The following is a 17,129-nucleotide window of genomic DNA, read 5'->3' as shown; positions in this document are numbered from 1 at the left end:
GAAAGTTCCTGCCTGATACCAAAGTTGGCCTTGTCCCAATTTAGAATTTTAACTCAAATGGCACACTGATGCACACATGCACACACACATTTTGTTACAATGTCATTTTCATGGACAATCCGGCAGGATCAAAGGTGATTTGTTTCAACTCCAGTTTAATAGATTCCGAGAAGGCCAATAACTCCAACGTGAGATCGGCAAATTCGGCCACGTCAGATGGATGAACTGGTTAAAGTATTCCCTCTGAGCCGCAACCTCACCTCTGCTTGCAGCAAAGTCTCTCAAAGTGTTGGTGCCTTCCCGGATAAATCTTCTCCATTTTGGCCAATTACAAGCCAGGGGGCTTCCACAAGCAGCGTGGATGTTTGATGTTTTCACAGATACTTTAGGGACACCATGAAATGTTTCACTGTCCTGGTTTGACCTGCTCATTAGTAATGGTTTTGAGTGATTAATGTATTGATTCCGGGCATATTGGTTTGGGAGAAGATGCTGTTATGGAAGTGGAGGATCTTGCGAAGGCAATAATATGAAGAGATTGCCGAACCAGGCAGGAAGTGAAGCCATTTAGATGGGGAGGAAAAGGTTTGCCAAAAAAAAAATGATTCCAGTTAAAAAATAAAATTGGCTTTGGAAGAGAGTCATGATGTGGAGATGCCGGCGCTGGACTCGGGGAGCACAGGAAGAAGTCTCACAACATCAGGTTAAAGCCCAACAGGTTTATCTGGAATCACGAGCTTTCAGAGCACTGCTCCTTCATCAGCTAAGTCTGACACATGCACACACATTCTGTTACAATGTGAGCGAAAGGATCAAAAGGTATGAGATATCAGATATGGAGGAGACAATTTGCTGATGTTTGATGGGGAGAGTTTTGACTGCAGAAACGAGCAGCTCGGCTGCGCGGAATAAAGCTTCACACTGAGAATAGGAGTCAATACATAAGAACATAAGAAATAGGAGCAGGAGTAGGCCATCTAGCCTGCCCCGCCATTCAATAAGATCATGGCTGATCTGTCGTGGCTCAGTTCCACATTCCCGCCCTCTCCCCATAACCCTTAATCCCCTCTCTTATCAAAAACCCATCAACCCGCTTCTTAAAAATATTTAGCGAGGCAGCCTCCACCACTTCAACGGGCAGAGAATTCCAGAGATTCACCACCCTTTGAGTGAAGAAATTCTTCCTCAACTCCGTTCTAAACCGCCCCCCCTTTATCTTGAGGCTGTGCCCCCTAGTCCTACTGTCCTTTCTGAGCGGGACGAGTCTCTCCACCTCTATCCTATCCATCCCATTCATCATCTTATACGTCTCAATGAGATCTCCCCTCATTCTTCTAAACTCTAACAAGTACAAGCCTAATTTATTCAGCCTCTTCTCATAGCTCAACCCCCTCAACTCCGGCATCAGCCTAGTAAATGAATTGATTAGAGATAGTCAGCATGGTTTTGTAGCGGGAAGGTCGTGCCTTACTAACCTTATTGAGTTCTTTGAGAAGGTGACCAAAGAGGTGGATAGGGGTAAGGCAGTAGATGTGGTATATATGGATTTTAGTAAGGCGTTTGATAAGGTTCACCATGGTATGCTTCTGCAGAAAATGCAGATGTATGGGATTGGTGGTAATTTAGGTACTTGGATCAGGAATTGGTTAGCAGATAGGAGACAGAGGGTGGTGGTTGATGGTAATTATTCATCATGGAGTTCGGTTACGAGTGGTGTGCCTCAGGGATCTGTTTTGGGGCCACTGCTGTTCGTAATCTTTATTAATGATCTGGATGAGGGTATAGTTGGGTGGATTAGTAAGTTTGCTGATGACACCAAAGTCGGAGGTGTGGTAGATTGTGAGGAAGGGTGTCGAAGTTTGCAGGGTGACTTGGACAGGTTGCAGAGCTGGGCCGCGAGGTGGCGGATGGAGTTTAATGCGGAGAAGTGTGAGGTAATCCATTTCGGTAGGAATAACAGATGTGTTGAGTATAGGGCTAACGGGAGGACTTTGAATAGAGTGGAGGAGCAGAGGGATCTAGGTGTATGTGTACATAGATCCCTGAAAGTTGGGAATCAAGTAGATAAGGTTGTTAAGAAGGCATACGGTGTCTTGGCGTTTATTGGTAGGGGGATTGAATTTAGGAGTCGCAGCGTCATGTTGCAACTGTACACAACTCTGGTGCGGCCGCACTTGGAGTACTGTGTGCAGTTCTGGTCCCCACATTACAGGAAGGATGTGGAGGCTTTGGAGAGGGTGCAGAGGAGGTTTACCAGGATGTTGCCTGGTATGCAGGGGAGGTCCTATGAGGAGAGACTGAGGGATTTGGGGTTGTTTTCACTGGAAAGAAGGCGGCTAAGAGGGGATCTTATAGAAACATATAAGATGATTAGAGGTTTAGATAGGGTGGATGGTGATAGCCTGTTTCCTCGGATGGAGAAATCTAGCACGAGGGGGCATGGCTTTAAATTAAGGGGGGGTAGTTATAGGACGGATGTCAGGGGCAGGTTCTTTACCCAGAGGGTGGTGAGGGACTGGAATGCCCTGCCTGCTGCAGTTGTAAATGCGCCTAGTTTGGGGGCGTTTAAGAGATTGGTGGATAGGTTTATGGACGAAAAAGGAGTGGTTTAGATTAGTGGGTCAATGTTTTTTTTTTAAAAAATAAGACTGGTCGGCGCAACATTGTGGGCCGAAGGGCCTGTTCCGCGCTGTAATGTTCTATGTTCTATGTTCTATGTTCTAAACCTCCTCTGCACTCCCTCCAAGGCCAAAATATCCTTGCGTAAGTACGGCGCCCAAAACTGCACACAGCACTCCAGCTGCGGCCTCACCAATGCCCTATACAGCCGCAGCAAGACCTCCCTACTTTTATATTCAATCCCCCTCGCGATGAAGGCCAGCATCCCATTCGCCTTCCTGACCACCTGCTGCACCTGCAAGCTGGGTTTTTGCGACTCATGCACAAGGACCCCGAGGTCCCTCTGCACCGTCACCTGCTGCAGTTTTTTGCCACGTAAGTAATAATCCTTCCTACCATTATTCCTACCAAAGTGGACCACCTCGCACTTGCCAACATTAAATTCCATTTGCCAGTTCCTGGCCCATTCGCCCAGCCTATCTAGATCCTTCTGCAGACTCTCCACACCCTCCGCACAATTTGCCGTTCCACCAATCTTGGTGTCATCAGCAAATTTCGACACCATACACTCGGTTCCCTCCTCCAGACCATCTATATAAATGGTAAATAGCTGAGGCCCCAGCACCGACCCCTGGGGCACTCCACTAGTCACCAACTGCCAATCCGAATAGCACCCATTGACCCCCACTCTCTGCCTCCTATTTGACAACCAATCCTCTATCCACGCTAACACCCTACCCCCAACTCCATGTCCCCTGACCTTCTGCAATAACCTCTTGTGAGGTACCTTGTCAAACGCCTTCTGAAAATCAAGAAAGACCACATCCACCGGCTCTCCTCTATCCACCGCCCTAGACACATCCTCATAGAACTCCAGTAAATTTGTCAGACGCGACTTCCCTTTAACGAAACCGTGCTGCGTCTGCTCCATCAAGCAAGCAAAGGTTCTCCGAGGCACTGGGTTCAGACTAGCAAAACAAACCACGATAGAAGTTAGAGAGCTCATCTCCACATAAGTGAATAATATCTGGAATTGATAGCAACATTAAACAGTGCAGGCAAAACTTCAGGAATGATTCCAGAAACTACTTTAGGTTCTGGACTCTGTAACAAGGGGTTAGATAAGATGGGTGAATGGCATTGCTGACCCAGGAGCTAATGCAGGCTAGTGAGCACAGGAGGTTAAAATATAGGCGAATGGGTTTTGAACAACTCAAGCTTAGAGCACCTTTGGCGAAGGGCAATGCTGGGTGTCAGGTTAGATGAGAGTGACTGCCCTTGATATCAAGGCAGCATTTGACTGAGTGTGGCATCAAGGAGTTCTAACAAAACTGGAGTCAATGGGAATCTGGGGAAAACTCTCCACTGGTTGGAGTGATACCTGGAACAAAGATAGTTGTGGTGGCTGGAGGTCAATCATCTCAGCACCCGGACATCTCGGCAGGAGTCTCTCAGTGCAGTGTCCTAGACCCAGTAATCTTCAGCTGCTTCATCAATGACCGTCCTTTCATCATAAGGTCAGAGTGGGGATGTTTGCTGATAATTGCACAATGCTCATTTGCGACTCCGCAGATACTAAAGCAGTCTATGTCCAAATGCAGCAAGACCTAGGCAATACCCAGGCTTGGGCTGACAAGCGGCAAGTAACATTTGTGCTACATAAATGCCAGGCAATGACCATCTCTAAAAAGAGAGGATCTAACCATTGTCCCTTGATATTCAACGGCATTACCATCACTGAGTCCTCTGCTGTCAACACCAGAGGTGGGTGGGGAGGTTTATGATTAACTGGAAACTGAACTGGACTAGGCATATAAATATTGTGGCTACCAGAACAGGTCAGGGGCTGGGAATCCTACAGTTTGTAACTCACCTCCTGACTCTCCAAAGCCTGTCCATCATCTACAAGATATATGTGAGGAGTACTTGGCATACTCTCCACTTGCTTGGATGAGTACAGCTCCAACACAAGCTGCACTCCAGAACAATGCTGCCCATTAGATTGGCACCTCATTCACACCCTCACTACTGATGAGCAGTATGTACCATCTACACGATGCACTGCAGGAATTCACCAAGGTTCCTTAAGCAGCACCTTCCAAACCCACGACCACTACTTTCTATAAAGACAAGGGCAGCAGATACTGGGAACACCACCACCTTGAAGATCTCTTCTAAGTCACTCACTATCCTGACTTGGAAATATATCAGCTGTTTCTTCACTGTTGCTGGGTTAAAATCCTGAACTTAGTCCCTAACAGCACTGTGAGTTTACTCACACCACATGGACTGCAGCAGTTCAAGATGGTGGCTCATCACCACTTACTTTCTCAAGAACAACTAGGGATGGGCAATAAATGTTTGCACAGCCTTTGACACTCACATCTGATGAATGAATAAATAAATAATGAATAAAACTGCTGTCTCAATTGAAACCAATTCATCTTACAGACTCTGCATTGAGAAAAGCCAGAGCAATGCAGCAAACAGCAACAAGGAGACTGCTTACTGCATTTACCCAGATGCCGAGTGACTGCAGCTCTGACCTTGGTGCTGGGAAAATGTCGTTGCCTCTAGCAGGCTGTCACCCACTAACATTGTTAAAGCAAAATTGTGCAAATGCAGAAGGAATTGGCCAGTGTCTGAGTGCAGTCTCAGAGATAATAACCGTGTAAATGTGCAACTGAATCCCCACATCAGCAGCACAAACTTCCCCTCAGACCCACACACTAATAAATAAACTTAAAACACTATTAAACTGCAGATTGAGCAGAATCAGTGACCCCTTAGGGGGAAATATCCACACACCACACAACACAGATACCCCCCCGAGGCCCCAACCCACGCAGCCCCACAGGCACCCACCCACCCAACCCCGCCACACCCACCTCAGTTCCACAGGCCCCACAGGCACCCACCCCCCACCCCTCAGCCCCACAGGCACCCCCCCACCCCCCTCAGCCCCACAGGCAACCCCCCCCCACCCCTCAGCCCCACAGGCACCCCCCCCCCCCACAGGCACCCCCACCCCCCCCTCAGCCCCACAGGCACCCCCCCCCCCAGCCCTCAGCCCCACAGGCACCCCCACCCCCCCCCCTCAGCCCCCCCCACCCCCACCCCCCCCCCCCCCTCAGCCCCACAGGCACCCCCCCTCAGCCCCACAGGCACCCCCCCCCCCACCCCTAAGCCCCACAGGCACCCCCCCTCAGCCCCACAGGCACCCCCCCCCCACCCCTCAGCCCCACAGGCACCCCCCTCAGCCCCACAGGCACCCCCCCAACCCCTCAGCCCCACAGGCACCCCCCCCTCAGCCCCACAGGCACCCCCCCCCTCAGCCCTCAGCCCCACAGGCGCCCTCAGCCCCACAGGCGCCCTCAGCCCCACAGGCACCCCCACCCCCCCCCCCCCCCTCAGCCCCACGGCACCCCCACCCCCCCCCCTCAGCCCCACAGGCACCCCCCCCACCCCCCCCTCAGCCCCACAGGCACCCCCCCCACCCCCCCCTCAGGCACCCCCCCCACCCCCCCCTCAGCCCCACAGGCACCCCCCCTCAGCCCCACAGGCACCCCCCCCACCCCCCCCTCAGCCCCACAGGCACCCCCCCTCAGCCCCACAGGCACCCCCCCCTCAGCCCCACAGGCACCCCCCCCTCAGCCCCACAGGCACCCCCCCCACCCCCCCCTCAGCCCCACAGGCACCCCCCCCTCAGCCCCACAGGCACCCCCCCCACCCCCCCCTCAGCCCCACAGGCACCCACCCTCTTCAGCCCCACAGGCACCCACCCCCCTCAGCCCCACGGACGCACCCCCTCCCCCTCCCCCTCCCCCTCCAGTACACCGGGTCTCTCTCCCCCTCAGGGCGGCTCCGCTCCGGGAAAGGGCGAGGCCGCGGCCCCGCTCCGTACCCGCAATGCGGGAATGTGAATCGCTGCTCCGAGCCCACTCCGCCCGCGGTCTCGGCCCGGTACTGTTGCAGCAGCTCAGCCCCGCTCCCTCCCGGCGATGTCCCGGTCCATTACCCGCTATTTACCCGCTCTCTCTCGCCGCTTGTTTTGATTGTCCACCCGCTCTCTGAGCCGCTAAACCGGCTCCATGGAAACGGCCGCGCGCCCGGTCCTCCAGCTCCGCCCCTCCGGCCCCGCCCTCTACCCAGCCCCCAGAGCGCCAGCCCCGCCCCTCCGTACCCGCCCCCACAGTAACAGTGCGACCTCATACCGCCAGCTCCGACCCCAGAGCGCCAGCCCCGCCCCTCCGTACCCGCCCCCACAGTAACAGGGCGGCCTCACACAGCCTGCCCCGCCCCTCCGTACCCGCCCCCACAGTAACAGTGCGACCTCATACCGCCAGCTCCGCCCCCAGAGCGCCAGCCCCGCCCCTCCGTGCCCGCCCCCAGAGTAACAGCGCGGCCTCACACCGCCAGCCCCGCCCCCAGAGCGCCAGCCCCGCCCTCCGGCACCGCCTCCAGAGCGCCAGGGACCCGGGTTCGATTCCCGGGGGCACGGGTCACTGTCTGTGCAGAGTTTGCACGTTCTCCCCGTGTCTGCGTGGGTTTCCTCCCATGGTCCGAAAGATGTGCGGGTTAGGGTGCATTGACCTGAACAAGCGCCACAGTGTGCTGACTAGGGGAATTTCACAGTAACTTCATTACAGTGTTAATGTAAGCCTTAATTGTTACATTAACAAATAAACTTTACAAGCTGTGATATAACCTGAAAGAATCCCAGTTGGTGGAGACATGTTGACCAACCAGACACCCTGACGTGGAAGAGCCAGAGTTCCTCAGCCCAGTGAACCATCGGCGTCACCCACTCGGGCACAGAAAGCCTCCTGATGTCTGGGTTATTCTTATTGTGCACCATGTGCTTGTTCTGGGGACAGAATAATCACAGGAAGAAGATTCACAACACCAGCTTAAACAACAACAGGTTTATTTGGGAGCACAAGCCAAGATTGTGAAAGAATCCCTACAGCCTCATTCACCTGATGAATTCAGCAAACTCTCCACTCACCTGAAGAAGGAGGGACACTCTGAAAGCTCGTACTATCAAATAAACCTGCTGGACTTTACCCTGGTGTTGTGAGACTTCTTACTGTGTTTACCCCAGTCCAACGCCGGCATCTCCACATCATGACAGAATAATCCCCAGGGTTCAGCTGGGAATAGGGCAAGTTACCCTCTCTCTCTGTTAAGGGGGAGGAATGTGTAATGTGTGCTGTGTCTCATTCAGCTTGCCCCTAACTTGCAAGCCGGCACATTCTGGGATCACAGAATCCGTGTCACTGAGTCGCTGAGATAAACTAGCCAGAAGCTGCAATGTTGCCCCCATGCCAGTCTGTGATTAATGATGAATCTACCAGTGTTTCGTAGAGACCTGAATCTCTGCTGGCTGTTCTGTTTCATTGGTTGTCTCATTGGGTTTGCTGTTGGTCTCTTGAGTTTGTGGAAGAACTCCCACAGCCTCATTCACCTGATGAATTCAGCAAACTCTCCACTCACCTGATGAAGGGGCAGTGCTCCGAAAGCTCATGCTACCAAATAATCCTAGAAACCATAGGATCCCTACAGTGCAGAAAGAGGCCCTTCGGCCCATCGAGTCTGCACCAACCACAATCCCACCCAGGCCCTACCCCCATATCCCGACACATTTACCCACTAATCCCTCTAACCCACAAATCTCAGGACACTAAGGGGGAATTTTAGCATGGCCAATCAACCTAACCCGCACATTTTCGGACTGTGGGAGGAAACCGGAGCACCTGGAGGAAACCCACGAAGACACGAGGAGAATGTGCAAACTCCACACAGACAGTGACCTGAGCCGGGAATCGAACCCAGGTCCCTGGAGCTGTGAAGCAGCAGTGCTAACCTACTGGATTTTAACCTGATGTTGTGAGACTCCTTACTGTGTCCACCCCAGTCCAATGCCGGCATCTCCACATCATGGCCTCCAGGTTGAGTGAGGCTTCACTTGAACATTGCAACAGGCCGAGGACAGACAGACAGGTGAGTGTGAAGCAAGATAGTGAGTTGAAATAGCAACAGGAGGGTTGGGATTCTGCTTAAGGACAGAGCGAAGATGTTCTGCAAAAAGGTCAATGAGTCTGTGTTTAGTTCCCCCAGTGTTGATGGAAAGAGGAGAGGGTGAATGTGGAGGCTGGTGGGTGAAAACTGAGGACAGGGGAAGTTGTCAAGGTAGTGGACCTGTGAGGGTGCAACTCGGATTGGGAGTGGATCAGTTGGGACTGAGCCTTGAGAGGCAAAACCCCAGCAATTATAGACTGATCAGTTTAACATCAGTGGTGAGCAAACTTCCAGAAACAATTATTTGAGATGGAATTAGTAGACATATGGAGAAATGTATTTAAGTTTATTTATTAGTGTCAAAAGTAGGCTTACATTAACACTGCAATGAAGTTAATGTGAGAATGTGGTTTGATTAGGAATAGGCAGCTGAACTTCCAAAGGGGGAAGTGTGATTAACAATCCTGCTGGAGGTTTTTGAAGAGGGTCGATGAGGGTAATGCTGTCTAGGATACTATGGAGAGCTGTCAGCCAATCAGATTGTTAGGTAGTTCTCTTGTTCCTCCAGGCACAGCGCTGCGGTGGTTGGGAGAGGCAGTGCAGCAATGTGCCTGGAACCAAGGGCAGGAAGGCTGAAGGTAAGTGGCAGCTATCTCAGGGACGGGGACGGGGACGGGGAAGGGGACGGGGACGGGGACGGGGACGGGGAAGGGGAGTGGAGTGGAGTGGAGTGGAAGGGACAGGACGGGACACCTTCTATAATAGGGTGACCAGAACTGCACACAGTACTCCAAGTGTGGCCTTACCAATGTCTTGGACAACTTCAACAAGACGTTCCAACTCCTGTACTCAGTGTAGGTGGCAGAATGTACACGGTACTGTGAACATGGTACTGTGTATGTGGCATTACAGTGTGCATGGCACAATGTACATAGCACAACGGCTGCCGTCGGTGGTGGTAGAGGCGAACTCGCTGGGGTTTTTTAAAAGACTTCTGGATGAGTATATGGGATTTAATGGGATTGGGAGTTACAGATAGTTCTGTGGCTTGGTAGGTATGGATATGATTGGTGCAACTTGTGGGCCGAAGGGCCTGTTGTGCTGTCGTGTTCTATGTTCTATGAACACGGCAAGTGTACATGGCACTGTGAGCATGGCACAGTGTACGCAGCACAGTGTACATGGCAAAGTGTACAAGGCACAGTGTACATATCACGGTGTGCACAATAGTGTGGGTGACACAGTGTATATGGCACAGTATACACGGCACAGTGTACACATCACAGCGTGCACAGCAGTGTGCATGACACAGTGTACACAACACAGTATACACCACACAGTGTACACAGCACAATGTGCATGACATAGTGTACTCAGCGCAGTATTCATAGCACTGTGTATGTGGCACAGTGTACACGGCACAGTATTCATAGCACAGTGTACATGGCACAGTGTACACAGCACAGTGAACACGGCATAGTGTGCACAGTTAAGTGTACATTCTGGTGGAGGAGGTCCAGAGAGAGACGGATGTCTTGTATCCACAGACGGAGGGGGATGGAGTCCATCTCTCTTTCTCCTCTCTCCCCTGGATGATGGGCCACTGGGTGCCGGGGCCACTGGGTAAAGACAGAGGAAGGACTTTAAATGAATTGGTGTTTCAGAGGGCCAGTATGGGATGAGGGGTTGAATGGCCTCACTGTGTGCAGATATTAATATGAATTGGAGTGGAGTGGGATTGGCAGCCACACTGTGTTACAGAAATCTTTACAAAGCCAATCCTGCCTCAATCTGATTGATGTGAGAGAAGAAAGGCTGATTCCCATCAGAAAGTGAACGTCATTTCAGCCAACTCTCCAGAAACACCTTTCAGATTAAATCAGGAAAATAATCTTTTCACGTTCAAGACCATTTTCTTTGAATTAAAACCATTTCCCAGGAAATCAGTGAGATTTTGCTCTGATTTTGGAGGTTTATTATTAACAGATTTCCCTCTTACAACATTATTGGACCAGGAGCTCCAGTTTCTGATTGGCTGCCGAGGGGTGAATCATCTGTAATTCTCTCTGCATTGCTCTATCCTCACTGCTGTGTTATTGGGAATGGTCCAAGAGCCGGAGTGACTCTGTGTGGTCAGAGTGGGGGTGGGGGGTGCATCCGGAATGGGGGGAAAAGGGGGAATGGATAATTGTGGTATCAGAGATTCCCTTTCCTGGGGATGTTCCCCATGACTGCTCACCCCTTGTCACTGCCCCCTCGTCACTGCCCCCTCGTCACTGCCCCCGATTCCCATTCACATTGTATTCCAGTCTGACCGTTGTGTTGGTGAATCTATACCCCCCCCTCCGCCCCCTCCCTGCGGTTTGAAGCTTCTTTCCAGAACTGAACTAAACCGTCCACAATCTCTAACTGTGTTGGTAAAAATCAGCACCACTCCCTTATGTCTGTACATTGTGTCTGGAGATAAAACCCAGTCTTTAGTCCAGTTTAGTTTGAGCCAATCTGTCACGCTGCATGTCTCACAGATTCAAAAAACAGAAATTAAAGTATTGGCCAGCAACAGGAAAATCACTCATACACAACCTCCAGATTTCTTCCATTTCTTAGTAACTGTTTCACAGCCAGAATTTTACTGGATATTTTTGACCTGGAAGAATGTGGAATTGTGTGCAAAAGTGTAAGCAGCAGGAAGCGTGTGTGTGCCAACAACTAACCAGTGAATTAAAGCAACTGAAAGGCCAATGGAATGGAGTTTCCTGGGGGACAGTGGACACTGGGATAACGGAACATCTACTTTCCTCATTAGGAGCTGGGGTCATGGTGATTGGAGGCCCAGTTGTGTGAGCCATGACACATTCAGCTGGAAATTTACTGTTGCTTTAGGTTTGAGATTTTGGACCTTTTCCTGTGAACTATTTGTGTCGTTACTCTGGGCCTCAGCACTTTACCATTGGAGCCCCCAGCACACAGAACAGGCCCGTCTGGATTTCAGCCAATGGGGATGGTGTACTCCGCTGGGGACACCTCATCCTCTGAGGAGGACGGGGAGCCCATGGAGAGGAGGTCCGGTTCACTCAGGCAGCACCGCAGGGATGGACCTACTGGGAGGAGATGTGAGGCACAGTGGGTGCAGGGATAGCAGGGTGAGCAAGATGGTTGGAACCATTGAAGATGCCGTTATGGTGCTGCCAGTGTGTACGGGCAGTGATTCAGTCACCCCGACATGTCCGAGGCCCTCTGCCTCGCCTCAGGCACCGTCATCTCATTGGGCCCAACTTGACCAACATTTCAGGTCTGTTTTTGGGTGTGGAATCGTGGTAAAGTCGGTGTGAGGCCGTTATCGCAATCTGCACCCACGCCCGCACAGATCGCCACGTTACTGAGACCCGTGGATGGCGGCGATCTGTTCCCCACCCAAACTGGGCGCAATGACGATTTAAATGTATTTGCATACATTTAAATTAAATGAATAAACTGCCTGCCCAATTCCTTCCCCCCTTTCACCGCCATGTTCACCGATCCAGAACTGCACTGAATATAAATCTAAATCAGGTGCTTCCTCGGGGAGGGTTAGTGGGGAGGGAGGGGCACGGTGCCCAAAAGCTCTCCGCTACCCACCAGTGTCCTTTGGCAGCCATTTCACTGTCTCAGGTTGATGTGGCTCTGAGAGTATGTGGTGGGCGGGGGGGGGGGGGGGTGCTGGAGGGGGTGGTGGGCTGTTCCTGTGCACCATCCCCGATGTCTGTCCTGCAGCACTGACCCCGGGTCTGGGCACTGACCCCGGGTCTGGGCACTGACCCCGGGTCTTGGCACGCTGACCCCAGGTCTGGGCGCTGACCCCGGGTCTCGGCGTGCTGACCCCGGGTCTGGGCGCTGACCCCGGGTCTCGGTGCGGACCCCGGGTCTGGGCGCGCTGACCCCGGGTCTCGGTGCGGACCCCGGGTCTGGGCGCTGACCCCGGGTCCTGCAGTGCTGCTGGGTCCGAGCACTGGAACTCACTTTGGGCTGGAGGATGTGATCGAATCCCTTACCGATAACACTGCTGCAGCCCCCCAGTGTTACCAGGGGCTGTGATTGGGTGGAGGTTGAGGCTGGGGGGGGCTGTGATTGTCGGTGTGCGAGGGATGAGCAGTGTTGCGTGACTCCAACATTTGTTCGTCTTCACCCCCCACATCCACTCCCCGCTTCACCCAGAATCATCACCACCGCCCCCCCCCCCCCCCCCCACGCCTTTCAGAGTGACGAGGTGGCTTTTGCGATGCAGCCTATCGATCTTGCTGTTCCTCTGGTTGCTGCTGGAATTGAGGAGGGGGAGCTGTGGGCCCAGGAGGAGGCCCGGCCTGGACCGCCTGCAGGACCGGAGGGAGACGACCATCAGGGGCAGGGGGTGGCCCCCAGAGCGGGGACAGAGGAGAAGGAGGGAGCTGGGACCCCGGCAGTTCTGTGCACGAGTCCTTCGAGAGACGTCGGACACTGTGTGCCGCCAGCATCTCCGACTCTGAAAGGTGCGACCCCCACCCCCCCAGTCCGTGTGACCTGCTGCAGGACCCCCGCCCAGGGGCGGGGGGGGGAGGTGGGGGGATGGTGGTGGGGGGCACCCAGTCTCAGTTTGAGGGCTGCTCTGAGCCTCTCTGTGACCGGCTCCTTCCAGACCCCGAGTGGAGGTGTCTGTGGCATCTCCCGGTCCACACCCTGTGTCAGGCAGGTCCCCGAGGCCCCGTGTGCCCCAGACTGGGCAGTTCATCAAATTCAACCTGGGCCCAGCCCATCAGGAATCCCGGGGCTGTGGGGTTCACTGTAATTGTGGGGATGCCGAATGTGCAGGGGGCGGTCGACTGCACCCACATTGCCCTCAGGACCCCCCTACAGAATCCAGGATGATTTGTTAATAGGACGGGGGTTGTGCTGGGCCCTGCACAGTCTGACTCTGCAGGAAGGTGACCTCCTGGAGGGGGAAGAGGATGTGGAGGATGACCAGCTGGACGTCACTGGAGGGGGTGAGCAGCAGGAGGAGAAGGAGGGAGGGGAGGATGAGAGCACCTTGGACCAGCAGCCAAGTGGTGGAGGGCTGGCATCTCAGCTGAGGCATGTGAGGGTGGTGAAGGAGGCTCTGATAACCTTCCGTTTCCCCTGTACGTTGTCACACCGGAGTGGTGAGCCTGCGTACTCTGCACTCGGGATATTTTTTCCAGGCAGGAGGCTGATGGTGACTCGCTAAGCAGCATTCGGATGATGTCCTGGTGCAAACCAGCCTGAGATCCAACTCACACTGGGCTTTCTGCAATGCTGATTCCTTCACCCCTGTGACTGTCACTGAGGACAGTCACCCTTCCAGCTGGGCCCAGACTGGGACCGTGGCAGCTTCTACTCACCTCACTGAGCACAAACTGGATCTTTTTCAGATACTTACCCACATTCTGCCCACTGCCCTGGATTCTCCATTTAGTGAGGCTGCTCGTTTCGCTGTCCCCTGCCCGAAACGGTCCCACTTGGCCCTCACCGCCCCCCCCTCTCTGTGTCATTGGGACCATTTGTGGGAGCGGTCGGTGCGCGGGGAGAGGTCGGAGGTCGGAGCGCGGGGAGGGAGCGCGGGGGGAGGGGTCGGAGCGCGGGGGGAGGTCGGAGCGCGGGGAGGGGTCAGAGCGCGGGGAGGGGTCAGAGCGCGGGGAGAGGTCGGAGGTCGGAGCGCGGGGAGGGGTCGGAGCGCGGGGAGAGGTGGGAGCGCGGGGGAGGTCACAGGGAGCGCGGGGAGGGGTCGAAGGTCGGAGCGCGGGGAGAGGTCGGAGGTCGGAGCGCGGGGAGGGGTCGGAGGTCGGAGCGCGGGGAGGGAGCGCGGGGGGAGGTCACAGGGAGCGCGGGGAGGGGTCGGAGGTCGGAGCGCGGGGAGAGGTCGGAGGTCGGAGCGCGGGGGGAGGTCACAGGGAGCGCGGGGAGGGGTCGGAGGTCGGAGCGCGGGGAGGGGTCGGAGGTCGGAGCGCGGGGAGGTCACAGGGAGCGGTGGGAGCGCGGGGAGAGGTCACAGGGAGCGCGGGGAGGGGTCGCGGGGGGAGCGGTGGGAGCGCGGGGAGGGGTCACAGGGAGCGGTGGGAGCGCGGGGGGAGGGGTCGCGGGGGGAGGGGTCGGAGCGCGGGGAGCGGTCGGGAGAATGAGGCCGGTTGACGTTGCCGAATGTCCAGCGCGCTGTGGTGCCGGGGTTCAGGAGCTCTGCTCCCGGCTGGAGAGGGGACGGGGGATGGTTACACTCGGCCAATCACACAGGGAAGACCACCCTGAAGAAAAGTGCTGTTAGATTTTCGGAGACCGAGCGGTGGGGGAGAGGCGGCCGCTGTCTACCCCACTCAGGGCCATCGTCCAAAGGGTCAGGCAGCAAGCACGCTGTGGGAGGCAGTGCCATCCGCACTGAGTACCAGGACTCTGACCCCCCCCCCCTCCCCCCGGTCTGGAGAGCGGTACCACAACAAAACAAACCACCTTCTCTGGGCAGCAAGGGGGGAGAGTGTGTCTGTACCCTGTACATGGGCTGTGTAATGTCAAACCGTGCGGAGGGACAGTAAATACCCCAGTGATAGTCACATCCCATCCAATGAAACAAAAAAAGTCCTGCCAACCTTAACATTATAAATTCCCACAGCCACATTGATGGTCAATGTTAAAAGGGAAATGGAACTTCAGTTTAATGGGAGATAAGGAAATCTATTGTTGTCTCATGGGAACAGAGGAAGTTAAGGATAGTCTTAATAGAGTTGTTCAAAATTAGAAAGGTTATTGACAGGTAAAGAAGCAAAATTATTTCTGCTGACAGGACTGGTATCCAGAGAACATAGATAATGTGATAAAGGGATGGCACAGTGGGTTAGCACTGGGTTCAATTCCCAGCTCGGGTCACTGTCTGTGTGGAGTTTGCACATTCTCCCCGTGTCTGTGTGGGTTTCCTCCGGGTGCTCTACTTTTCTCCCACATTCCAAAGATGTTCAGGTTAGGTGGATTGGCCATGCTAAATTGACCCTTAATGTCAGGGGGCTAGAGGGTAAACACATGGGATTATGGGGATAGGGCCTGGGTGGGATTGTGGTCGGTGCAGACTCGATGGGCTGAATGGCCTCCTTCTGCACTGTAGGATTCTAGGATTCATTCCCAGACACGTTAAGCACTGCCACTGACTGTTCCCCCTTGCGGAAGGGCTGTCAGCAACCATGTTGCGACTGCAAGGCTGTTTAGGGGAGTCAGACAGAGCGCTATTGCAGGAGGCGGTGCTGACACAGCGCGAGCCCCAGGCCAACACTGCAAGGCTGGGACGTCTGGCTCAGTGATCTGTCCTCATGGGTGACCGGGTCCAAGGCCATCCTGGAGACACAGCGGGCCACGGGTGAGGGTGTTGCCGGCATTCCGTGGTCACGGGTCTCATTATGTATAATAACAGGGCATGTGGGAGACACTGTTGGCCATGGCTGTGATCTCACTGGCATTCTGGAGACACAGCAGGACATGACTGTGATCCTCAACAACTTACCCCAGGCTCAGAGGGCTACTGTCGAGGGGCTCCGGAGCTTGGCCCAGTCTCGGAGGGACAGGGCTGAGGGATCACAGTCCATGAGCCAGACACATCTGGGCTTCCAGGTCTGGCAGAGCCTGGTGACACAGGAGCTTCTGGAGCTCAGTCCAGCCACTCTGGGTCCCACAGAGAGTCCTCAGCGCCTTTGGGCACCCTGAGGGAAGGGGAAGAGCTCGGGGCCATGCAGGGATCTTCCACCCAGGAGACTCCAGACATCCCACTGATTCCCCCCTCCTTCACACTGAGGCATCTGAGGGCCAGCCAGATGAACAGAAACATCAGTACCGGGTGTTTAACATTCTGTGCACTGTTATCAGGACAATCCCAGTTTATAAATCTGCGGCTATAGGATTTACCGACTGGTTTTTTCAATGATTTGCAGGATTCTGATGATTCACAGAGTCTAGAATTCACAAAACCTGAACAGGAAAGGAAAGGTTTAAATGATTTAATTGTTACCAATCCTGTTGGAATAATTTGCCCAAGTTTTGAGTTTTGCTTTATCTCGGTTTGGTTTGATAACTATTTTAATGAGCAAGAATTGACTTGTGTTGGGAGCTGGATGACTGGAGAGAGATGTGTGCAGACACTTTTAGTTTTAAACAGGCCTATTAAACATAAAAACAGCCCTGTTTCAAAGTCCAGGCTTCAATGATCTGAAAATAATTTGTGTTTACCTTGGCTTCTGACTGATTTCATTCAGATGGTTCTACTTGGCACATAACACAGAACTCAAACAAAAAGTGTGGCAGTTGCTGCCTGCAACTCTGAGATTCAGTTACATTGCAGCAAATAAACTCACTGCCTTTATACAGTCTGGATAATGATGAGTTACTGCCTCAAACTTACAAAGCAGCAAAAAGCTCAACTCAAAATGAAAAGAGGCTTTATCCAAGATTCAAACTCATTCCATTTAACGACAGGGATCCAGAGAGAG

At 53.8% G+C, this 17,129-nt stretch overlaps 1 protein-coding gene across 3 annotated transcripts in view; it reads right to left on the bottom strand.

The window, feature by feature from the left end:
• Positions 1-14,133, bottom strand: part of ccdc92 (coiled-coil domain containing 92) — a 49,227-nt gene extending 35,094 nt beyond the window's left edge. Inside the window, exon 1 of one of the 3 annotated variants that reach the window (XM_080208634.1) lies at positions 14,051-14,133. In XM_080208634.1, coding sequence (XP_080064760.1) covers positions 14,051-14,082 — 32 coding nt within the window. In that variant the 5' untranslated portion in view covers positions 14,083-14,133. Of the gene's footprint in view, positions 1-6,454; positions 6,624-6,648; positions 6,750-14,050 lie in introns of those variants that run through there. The other 2 variants (XM_080208636.1, XM_080208637.1) reach the window with 2 other exon arrangements.
• Positions 14,134-17,129: the final 2,996 nt, after the last annotated feature.

Source organism: Carcharhinus amblyrhynchos, chromosome 20, assembly GCF_965287045.1.
Source record: "Carcharhinus amblyrhynchos chromosome 20, sCarAmb.v2.hapA, whole genome shotgun sequence".
NCBI classification, from domain to species: Eukaryota; Metazoa; Chordata; class Chondrichthyes; order Carcharhiniformes; family Carcharhinidae; genus Carcharhinus; species Carcharhinus amblyrhynchos.
The sequence above is the reverse complement of the archived record's forward strand: the minus strand, read 5'-3'. Positions and strand labels throughout refer to the sequence as shown.